General features: G+C 41.1%; 1 protein-coding gene across 1 annotated transcript in view; it reads right to left on the reverse strand.

Annotated features, from left to right (window-relative positions):
- LOC118372792 (syndetin-like) overlaps positions 1-12,030 on the reverse strand; it is a 260,402-nt gene that overhangs the window by 111,258 nt on the left and 137,114 nt on the right. The window contains exons 17-20 of the mRNA XM_052469962.1: positions 10,688-10,778; positions 8,983-9,183; positions 6,109-6,227; positions 4,009-4,118 (exon numbers count right to left, since the gene is read on the reverse strand). Coding sequence (XP_052325922.1) covers positions 4,009-4,118; positions 6,109-6,227; positions 8,983-9,183; positions 10,688-10,778 — 521 coding nt within the window. The remainder of the gene's footprint in view (positions 1-4,008; positions 4,119-6,108; positions 6,228-8,982; positions 9,184-10,687; positions 10,779-12,030) is intronic.

Raw genomic sequence — 12,030 nt, forward strand, 5'->3', positions numbered from 1 at the left:
GGTCGATCCTCACAAGCCAGATGAAGCTAGCTGGCTGCTTATAATGTTAGATTTGAGCAACAGGGTTAAGTAGCTGGCTAGCTATTTATCTTCATGAACTGAAGTTCAATTTCAATAGGCGAACAACAAGTGGCTACCTAGCTAATACTTACTGAAGGATTCCTAAATCATTGCTAAGAATAATGAAAATGACTTTATTTCTACTAGTCATTGTTTTTAGGCTGGTTGTATTGGTGCTAGCTAGGTACCAAGCTAAAGCTAGCTACCCCAGAAGTTGCGGTCGAACAAAATATGCTTTATTACCAACGCAATATTATAAACATCATTCATGACCAGTGTTTTCTTGTTTGCAGACTTTTTTATTTTATTTTTACAGCTTTGACAGTTCCACTGTATCTTTTTTGACACCCAAACAGCGTTCCATAGTATGTACAGTTGAAGTTGGAAGTTTACATACACTTAGGTTGGAGTCATTAAAACTCGTTTTTCAACCAATTCACAAAATTCTTGTTAACAAACTATAGTTTATAAAGTAATTTTCCCAACAATTGTTAACAGACAGATTATTTCACTTATAATTCATCGTTTCACAATTTCAGTGAGTCAGAAGTTAACATGCACTAAGTTGACTGCCTTTAAACAGCTTGGAAAATTCCATAAAATTATGTCATGGCTTTAGAAGCTTCTGATAGGCTAATAATTTGAGTCAATTAGAGGTGTACATGAGGATGTATTTCAAGTCCTACCTTCAAACTCAGTGCCTCTTTGCATGACATCATGGGAAAATTAAAATAAATCAGCATAGACCTCCACAAGTCTGGTTCATCCTTGGGAGCAATTTCCAAATGCCTGAAGGTACCACGTTCATCTGTACAAACAATAGTACATAAGTATAAACGCCATGTGACCACGCAGCTGTCATACCGCTCAGGAAGGAGACGTGTTCTGTCTCCTAGAGATGAAAGTACTTTGGTGCGAAAAGTGCAAATCAATCCCAGAACAACAGCAAATTACCTTGTGAAGATGCTGGAGTAAACAGGTACAAAAGTATCTATATCCACAGTAAAACAAGTCCTATATCGACATAACCTGAAAGGCCGCTCAGCAAGGAAGAAGCCACTGCTCCAAAACCACCCAAAAAAGCCAGACTAAAGAATGCAACTGCACGTGGGGACAAAGATCGGACTTTTTAGAGAAATGTCCTCTGGTCTGATGAAACAAAAATAGAACTGTTTGGCCATGATAACCATCGTTATGTTTGGAGGAAAAAGGGGGGGCTTGCAAACCGAAGAACACCATCCCAACTGTGAAGCACGGGGGTGGCAGCATCATGTTGTGGGGATGCTTTGCTGCAGGAAGTACTGCTGCACTTCACAAAATAGATGGCATCACGACGATGGTAAATTATGTGGATATATTGAAGCAACATCTCAAGACATCAGTCAGGAAGTTAAACCTTGGTCGCAAATGGGTCCTCCAAATGGACAATGACCCCAAGCATACTTCCAAAGTTAGGACAACAAAGACAAGGTATTGGAGTGGCCATCACAAAACCCTGACCTCAATCCCATTTAACATTTGTGGGCAGAACTGAAAAAGTGTGCGCGAGCAAGGAGACCGACAAACCTGACTCAGTTACCCCAGCTCTGTCAGGAGGAATGGGACAAAATTCACCCAACTTATTGTGGGAAGCTTCTGGAAGGCTAACCGAAACGTTTGACCCAAGTTAAACAATTTCAAGGCAATGCTACCGAATACTAATTGAGTGTATGTAAACTGGGTACCCACTGGGAATGTGATGAAATAAATAAAAGCTGAAATAAATCATTCTCTCTGCTATTATTCTGACATTTCACATTCTTAAAATAAAGTGGTGATCCTAACTGACCGAAGACAGGGAATTCTTACTGGAATTAATTGTCAGGAATTGTGAAAAACTGAGTTTAAATGTACTTGGCTAAGGTGTATGTAAACTTCCGACTTCAACTGTATGTCGTGAAGCTAATATCAGTGACGCTATTACTGAGTAACTCCGGTAGGGCAACGTCTGAAAAATAGGGCACTTCGTACCATTATACATTTCAGGAGAGTCAGCAAAACTAGTGCTCTCTATATGTGCTCTGGATCATTAGACACCATTAGACATGCACTTGTCTGGGGAGTGGACATGACTGTTTATATTTGTAACGGTGTTATGGCCTAATATGTACTGTTGCTATGATTACACATTTTGGGACTTTACCAGAACATGGGTGTCCCTTTCAGAGGAGTTAACAGGATGACAAGGTTATTTCTGTAAAGTTGCTGTTGCTTTGGTCCAACATTCATGCACCTATCTTAAGGAGAGTACCTGTCTGTATTGTTAAACTATCGGTGAGGCTCTACAGTTTACATTCCCTAATATGAAGCCAAACTAAACTCAGTGCAAGGCAATAAGATAACGGTGGCTAAATGCCAGAGGAGATGAGTCATTAAGAGGAGTTACTATGGGTGTGACATAAGGAGGAAAAATGTATAAGTAGTATGTGCCAAGACTGGAAAGTAGTTTTCATGAACGAGCACGGTTTTTATTATGTTGTAATAAAAATCTATTTGAACTCACAGACTCCGGTATTTGAGAAATATGATTGACTGAATATTTCCAAGATAGTACCGGTGCTCGACCAGTCAGCTAAAGCCAACATCACCCACGACAGAGAACGGTTGATTGTCAAGGGCAATGAATTCCATTATCTTAGCTTTAATGGATTTCACCATTGAGTTGTCTCGCTGAAATGTTCTTACTCTTTCAAATGACTGCTCGACTTGTTGACTGCTCGATCCACACAGCAGACATTGTGGGCTAAGTCAGGAATGCTGTGCAACATTTTACGTGGCGTCATTACGTCCTGTACCTACGTTATATAAGTGTGCACGGTAGCTATGACATTGGTTTTTAATATTGGCGTTAAACTTGTGATCAGAATGCCAAACATTTGACAGGATGTTTCACATCAGCACTGCACCAAATGAAAACACAAGTAGAATGTGATGAAACGACTGACTTAATTATATTCCGACCTCTATAATATCTCCTGGAACGTAAAGGGTATCAACCGCTCATCATATCCAACTAAAGCAGGCAACATTGGAGCTGGGGTAACATTAGGTCCCACGGACTCCCATAGTAATGTAATCTCTGATGTTTGAAGTCAATCATAATGGAATAGTATCCTTGAGAGAGGGGGGGTTATAATAATAATCTGCCTTGCCAATGGAGCATTTACATGTACTCTGAGGGGATGGAATTTAATTTGAGAAAATGTTCATAAAAACTAACAGCTACAAAGCACAGGGCTGTAACAAGGTTACCATTGAATCAGAACTGATGAAACAGCCACTCGACTTTGAGCTTAGAGCGGCACTTTCTCACTTTATCTTTCAGTGGATGCTACAGTACAACCCAGATGAGGATTTATTTTACTTGACTTACTATGTTTTAAAGTATACATGTACTATTATGCATCTGAAATGCTGTTGATTGAATAAAATGTACCACATTGTAAGTGAACTGCGCTGGTCATTCAGAAAGTCGTTTAATACCTTTGACAAATTTGAGATTTCTTTAACTAGCATCCTTAACTACCTTGCTTATCATAATTACATTTCTTCTTCTCCGATTAAAATAAATCAAAAGGAGGTGTTTGAATTTGCGAAGGAAGCCAATTTGACGGCTCGGGCCCAGACACATCACAACTGACGTCAGCCAGATGTTTAAATTGCGCTTAAGAAATGAAATATCACAGGGGTTCGAAGGGGATACAACAGGCTAATGATGGCAGGTAGCCTTGGGTACAGGGTCCTGGATCCTCACATTCTTAATGTGCATTTAGCTTGTTAATTGGTGCCATTATAAAGGTCTCTGCGGCGAGAAAGGGGTCACCACCTTCATCACTTAGTGTATTGGAAGCTTCTGGGAGGTGAAAGGAGAGGAACAGATGAGAGGAGCAGAAGGAAAAGATTACTCACCGACCAGTCGGATCACGTTGAGGGTTGTGTTGGTCAGGATGGGAGCGTTGGAGCCTTTGTTTAGGCTGTAGTCGGACTTCTTCCTGCTGCGCAGGGTCTCCCTTGACGCACTGATTAGGGAGAGAGGAGAGGCGTGTGGCCGTGACAACAAGGCCAATGCTTGCAGGTCAGGCGGGCCAGACAAGAAACTAAATGATTACATGGTGATGTTCAAGACAGCGGTTCAGTTTCATAACCATGGCTCGGTGCTTCAGCCCAAACACAGACAGTTGTACAGGTTCATAACCCTGTGGTTCAGTGGTTGAGCCCAGACACAGACAGCTGTTCAGGTTCATAACCCTAAAGCTTGTTGCTTGAGCCCAGACATTCATTCATAAAATATTTTTAATTGATCAATTAAGTTGCGTGACACAAGAGAGGGGCCAAAGACACAGCTAAAACGACACCAGGGTTGGGGGGGTGGTGAACCGCTAATCTTACAGAACCTGCCCTCCGACTAACGATTAAACATCTACCACCATTCATTAGTACATCTCTAGTTCCTGGACCTAGATGTCAACTTCCTGCAGCGCTTCAATTAACCAGTGATTCCCTCTGAAAGATTGGGAAATGAGCATGTTAGAGGCTTAGCTCAGTACAACACACCGGGGTGAATGCAGACTCTGCAGGCACCATGTACATTATTGTATTTATTAAGGATCCACATTAGCTTGTGCAGCATGAAGTTAACCCAAGGCTCTCACCATACAGATGTAGGATCTTAATTTGATCACCCTGTTGCAGGAGAACTTTGGATTTGAGGTTTAAAAAGGCTTTTGAAGTTTGTGAGTTCCACTTTGAAATTACAGACTTGATTTTCCCTTACAAAAAAATCTATCAACCCCCACAAAAATGTATATGAATTATTATCCACATAATTCACATTTCCTGTAGCTGCAGGATTATTCTCCTGCTCCGCTGTAGCAAACTGGCTCAAATTAAGATCCTACATCTGTACAACATGCATGGAAATCAATAAGTGTGTCATGTCTATGTACATTATCAATTCATTACTTCCTACATCCAACATCCATTCCTAATGAAGTGCTGTTGAATAAGTAAACAATGTGGTTTTTGCACTCTGCTGCACATCTGGCAATATCACACAATTAGCTGCCGTATCGTAGCACGTAGTCCACATACACAGTCTACACACTGATTTACTGCAGAAAGAATCTCCCCTCTACTTCGTTAGCAAGAGAACAATGTGTGTGTGTGTGTGTGTGCGTGCGTGCATGAACAATGAAAGAGGGGGCATTATACATTCATAACTCCGTGAAACCATGATGAGCCTTGCTAATTGTGATTGTGATTTACGACACACATCACACCAGTTTAGGAAGAGGCCTTAAATAATAACCGCAAAAATGCCGCTACTAAAATGGTGACAATTTGCATAAGATAAAACTAAAGCGCCCACGAGTAGCTCTTCCAGTGGAAGGCACAGTCATGTATTTTAATCATCTGTTACAAAACGGCTTCATTCCAACACTTGAAATACTATAGAAGTTGAAGATTTAAGAACACATTCACATGGGTATAAACTGCCTCCTTCACTGTGTTAATTCATCCTCATTTCTCCACCAAAGAGGGATAATGATTGCCTGTGTGTTTATCATGGGATTCGAGTGTTAATCAGTGAGGGGAAGGTAAAACAATTGTTCATTATGTAGAAAAGGGACTTCATGCAAATGTGCCAACATTGATGGGTTATGTAGGAGTGAGCAGCTAAACATCTCTGAGGCGGTTATTCTAAATATGTAGCCAATACATTCATTTTCATCGCAGACGTTTCAACAATACACAGAGAAAAACAATTACAATTGTTTTTTTCCTCAGTGTAGTGTTGAAATGGCTGCAATTAAAATTAATGTATTGGCTACATATTTAGAATAACCGCCTCAGAGATGTTTAGCTGCTCACTCCTACATTATGTAAATAGTGTACGCATCTTTCCAATTATAGTTGTTCATCATACATTAACTACTGGCATAGTACTTGAGAACTTGACCAGTGAGGTCACGGGGTATGACAACATCACGTCGTGACTTTTGAACTGACCTCTTGAGAGGGACGTCTCCGGTCTGCTCGTCCACGTAGTCCTGCTTGAGTTCATCAGGGACGTCGCTGTCGCTGTCATAGTCCTGGTACACACACTTCTCCAGCTCATCGGACTCATACTGCAGAGGGGAAGAATAGTAACAATATCCTTCAAATATGGCCATTTAGAAAAAGGTTTTTATATAATAAAAATATGATCATTCAGATGCTTTTATCACTGTGGTAGTCCTTGTATACTTCTCCAACTCATCAGACTCACAACGTAGAGGGGAAATAACAGTAACAATATGGTCATTCAGATACTTTTATCACTGTGGTAGTCCTGGTATACTTCTCCAACTCAGACTCACAACGTAGAGGGGAAATAACAGTAACAATATGGTCATTCAGATGCTTTTATCACTGTGGTAGTCCTGGTATACTTCTCCAACTCATCAGACTCACAACGTAGAGGGGAAATAACAGTAACAATATGGTCATTCAGATACTTTTATCACTGTGGTAGTCCTGGTATACTTCTCCAACTCAGACTCACAACGTAGAGGGGAAATAACAGTAACAATATGGTCATTCAGATGCTTTTATCACTGTGGTAGTCCTGGTATACTTCTCCAAAAAAAGAGGTAGAAATTATGAAAAGTTTATCAGTTTAGATGCTTTTATCCAAAGTGATAGTAACAGTAACACACTTTACCCGAGCTTGAATAAAACCCACAACTCTGGTGTTGCACTGCAGCTCCATGCTCAAACCAACTGAGCCATTGAAAGGGAAGGGTGAACTGCTTACAGTTCCCTTAAAACAGTTCAGTTCCCTTAAAACAGTTCAGTTCCCTTAAAACAGTTCAGTTCCCTTAAAACAGTTCAGTTCCCTTAAAACAGTTCAGTTCCCTTAAAACAGTTCAGTTCCCTTAAAACAGTTCAGTTCCCTTAAAACAGTTCAGTTCCCTTAAAACAGTTCAGTTCCCTTAAAACAGTTCAGTTCCCTTAATAAACAGTTCAGACAAGTTCCCCTTAATGAACAGTTCAGACAAGTTCCCCTTAATAAACAGTTCAGACAAGTTCCCCTTAATAAACAGTTTAGTTAAGGACTCAATACAACATGATGAGAATATCTTATTGTTCTCTTCTCTCAGCTGAAATAACAGCAACCGGTAATGTCAGGTAATTGAAATGCCATTGTGAAAATATAAAGCTGAGAGTGAATCCTATAAGGTATACAGCTCTCTCTCTCTATGGTGGGAATAACATGTTGGCACAATATTGCTGTTCCCCTGATGTAGAAAGAGAACAAGTAGAATAGGTGGTGAGGCAGATAGCAGCTTGTGTAAACTCACTTTCTCAATTTGATCCCAATCTAGCGGGAAATAATGCTTCCGATTGAGCTCTATCAGTTCATATTGAAAACAAGTTTCAGGCTATGAATACGCATTAACAAGAAAATAAGCATTTTGGATTTGACTAATCCCTTTTGATAAGATGTTTTTTCTCCTCAAGGTACATTGGTATTAGAATTAAGACAAAAACAAACAAAGGGTTGATTGTAATGGCAGAACAAAACTAACTGGTAACGGAAACCGCTTTATACAGAGTTGTTGAAATGTAACAACTCCAGTCCACTTGTACGCAAGAACATTCCCATAAAAGCTTCTCTTCATAAAAGTTAGCCTATTAGTTCATTAATATCAGTGTGCTACCACTCAAGATAAGAGTTCTCCAAACACCCAACGCCCCTATAAAATGTACCCTTTATTTTTCATTACATCATCAGCTCATATTAAATATCATTAAATGTCAGGCGCACAAAAGCATTAAGCACCACTGCGGCGGGTGTTAATTCAGGCGTGACGGTTAAGGTGACTATAAACCACTTAACGTCCCCAAATGATTATGTGCGACTTAAATCACTGCTATAATGCCTGGTGACATCTGATGGAAAGGCAGCAGGCGTTATGGAGAAGGATCAGTGGATGGTGATAGAACGTTTTGCTGGAGAGACGCAGCAGAACTCTAAAGTACATACTGGATTAGCCATACTGAGTATAATGGACAACGGACACTAACAAATGATTGTGGCAGAGAGAGAGTTATGGAGTATTCCACCTTAACTTACCCCTATCAACACAACAGCTGGTGCTCACATACTATTATATTCCGCATCACAAAAAGTATACAGAATATGGGTCCCAGTGCTTCTCCTGTATTGTGTAATAGGTAATAACCACGAGACTTATAACTATATAAGTCTCGTATTCATGCATTTTGGAGGTTGGTCCGGTTTGATTATTTTAAAAAAGGGGTTAAAATTTTCATAATTAAAAAAAATATTAAATGCTCTATGCGTTCTATCCCTCAATAACACATTATTCAGTCTTTTTTACATAGCAAGCGTAAGAGAAACAGACCAGCGCAGTGGATTACGGTCATTGTAGTTAATTACCACATTTTCTACGATAAACTACGTAGAATATTGGCCTGTTGGAAACTACAACTCCCTACTAGATCGCAAAGTTCGGGCTTGATCTAATTCATCTCTTGAGAAACTGCGCAATGTGCACATTGAGCACACAGAAAGAAAAAATAATTGAACTGATATAGGTCAATTAGGTGTTTAAGTGTTTAAAAAACAAAAAAATAACCGAAATGTTGGTAAATTGCTCAGCACTACTTATAATATAACATATGTACAATATAACACCTCTGTTATAAGCATGTAAAAAGTGCACGTGGGTAAGTGTGTAATCCAAAGGTACTCCATACCCCGTTGGAAGCCGATCACCTGCATCTCATGATCTGAATACCGACTACAGGACTGGTATCTATAAACCTGTAATACATCTGTAATGACCATGTAATATAACGCAAGGCACTGCCTACCCCGTTGGAGGCCAGTACGTCCTCAGTCTCCTCATCTTTGTTGTCGATGTGCCTCTCAAAGGGGTTCCCCTCCTGACTGAAGTGCTGAAACAGAGACAGGACTTCCTGGTCCTTGCTGGACAACACCTGGTCCTGACTGGACAACACCTGTCTACTGGGAGACACTGAAGGGGACCGGCTCTGACCCATGAACTTAAACTCCTGCAGAGAGAGAGAGATAGACTTACAGTGAATAGAGAGACATGCAAAGAGTGAATACAGGGTGAGGCTTAGCTACAATGAGCTACCATTGATCACAAAGAAGGAGTCAATGGAGAAGAAAAAAATACACCAAGAAATGACTATCGAGCATATTTTTTATATTGTACAGGTATAATGGAGTTATTGCTCGCGTTGCTATAACAAAACATCTTGGATACTGTGGAAGAGAACAAATAAAAGACTGGGATATAGGAAAAGATGGAAACCCGAGCATCATCTTTGCCAGCGGCAGAACAGAGGCTTGAACCAGTTTACTGCCTGCCTCTACATAAGTCACACAACAGAGACTCCCAAGCCAGAATTATACCTACCACTTCCGTATTGTGTTTGTTAGATACCCAAGACATGAATCTTTCATGAGATGCTAGAGCGACACTGGCTGCCCTGAGGGGAACCTGGTAGGAGGCTGGCTAGATTATTCATTCATTCCAAACTGCTTGTGAGCGAATAGGAACGGCATAGACAAAGAAACAATCCCATACGCCTGCTGACGCTGCATGTTTAAAATGTAGATTACATTATAGAACACGTTTTCTGTACAACTTTCCTCTGTACATAAAAACCCTAAACTGCATTGATTACAGGCTTGACAGAAGTTCCCCATTTATAAGTTCAACCTCTCCAGTTGAAAACACTTGGTAATAACATCTCTAGGGAAAGGTGGTTAGGCTATACGTGAGCTAATACCACTTCTTGGATTCATATCCCACAAGACCGCACAATCACATTGGTTTGCATCCCAAATGGCACACTCATCTCTATATAGTGGACTACTTTTAAGCAGGGCACATAATGCTCTGGTCAAATGTAGTACACTACATAGAGAAATAGGATGCCATTTGGGTCTCCGCCATGGTTTAGAGGATCCTGTCACAATACCATTCCCTCTGTCTGGAGTTCCTTTAACAAATCTCTCCTCTCCTTTTCAACAGCGAAACAAAGGCTTAGCCTCAATTACTCTCAAATGACAGTTTAGCATGGGAAGGCCATTAAGATGCCTATTCTTCATACGATAATGGAGAGGGAAGTCAAATATGCTAATGCTGGAGGGTACATTGGGAGGATGGTTGTGAGGGAATCTGCTTCCACCACAGGGTGCTAGCCCGGGAGAGATGGCCATATCACAACATCAGAGGTTGTTTCTTAAAGTTTCCTTGATGTCTGCTGGCAATCAAGAAATGTAAGAGTTTCACGTCATCTCTCCATTCTATTTAATAGACATTCCCGTTTTGCAATTCTTTATTCAAGGTTTTCATATTGATGTCATGTTTGACATGTCCAGGGACATTGTACATACAGCTTTAACTCTGTCTTCACCTCTGTCACCCCCCTGCTGACAGCTAGGACCACTATGATTCATATCCATATGTAAATGCCATGCCTACGATGAGTCTACAGCACATCACTTCTCTGAGGCTCCCTGGCTCCCAACTGTCTTACTCACATGGAGCTGAGCGATGTTGAAGTTGGACTTGACAGGACACAGTTCCCACGTCTCATTTTCCAGAAACATCCGCAACTCCTCCAGGCGTGTCCTGGGCAGCATAGAGAAAGAAAAGGGTGGAGGAAAAGAAAAGAAACAAGACGAAGAGAAGTCAGCGTTTGCCGATTAACGACCGTTGCCATTTACTTTCAAGCACAAGAGCTCTTGTTCTCCCAGAGTCCCAGATGAAATGTGTGGATACAAACAGAGATATGTCACGGTAGGTATGGAGGGCTGTTTGTTGAGGGAGAAAAGACCGTCCATACACTGCTATGATCATCACCCCCCGCTTGCGAACCACCACACTCGCCGCCTCTCTTTTAGGGGTCAATATCATTTCATCCACAGGAAATGTCAGTATAAACATCAAACATTACAGAGTCCCGGTCCCTCAGCTTACAGGTGTTTGAATAAATGTCCCAACACACAGTATGTCCCAACACACAGTATGTCACAACACCAGTATGTCAGTCATATCGCTGTTATAAAAAGGTGATGAACTAGAGATAGTCATAATATGTGACACCTTTCAAATCAAATCTTCTTAGTCACATGTGCTGAATACAACAGGTATTAAAGTGAAATGCTTACTTACAAGCCCTTAACCAACACAGCAGTTTAAAAAATACCAATAAGAAGTAGTTAAGGAGCAGCAGTAAAATAACAATAGCGAGACTATATACAGGGGGTACAGGTACGGAGTCAATGTGGAGGCTATATACACGGGGTACCGGTACGGAGTCAATGTGGAGGCTATATACACGGGGTACCGGTACGGAGTCAATGTGGAGGCTATATACAGGGGGTACCGGTACAGAGTCAATGTGGAGGCTATATACAGGGGGTACCGGTACAGAGTCAATGTGGAGGCTATATACAGGGGGTACCGGTACAGAGTCAATGTGGAGGCTATATACAGGGGGTACCGGTACAGAGTCAATGTGGAGGCTATATACAGGGGGTACCGGTACAGAGTCAATGTGGAGGCTATATACACGGGGTACCGGTACGGAGTCAATGTGGAGGCTATATACACGGGGTACCGGTACAGAGTCAATGTGGAGACTATATACAGGGGGTACAGGTACAGAGTCTATGTGGAGACCATATACAGGGGGTACCTGTCACACCTTGGTCTTAGTATTTTGTGTTTTCTTTATTTATTTGGTCAGGCCAGGGTGTGACATGGGTTTATTTTGTGGTGTGTTTTTGTATTGGGGTTTTAGTAGGTATTGGGATTGTGGCTGAGTAGGGTTGTCTAGGAAAGTCTATGGTTGCTTGAGGCGGTTCTTAATCAGAGTCAG

Source organism: Oncorhynchus keta, chromosome 19 (assembly GCF_023373465.1).
Source record: "Oncorhynchus keta strain PuntledgeMale-10-30-2019 chromosome 19, Oket_V2, whole genome shotgun sequence".
NCBI lineage: Eukaryota > Metazoa > Chordata > Actinopteri > Salmoniformes > Salmonidae > Oncorhynchus > Oncorhynchus keta.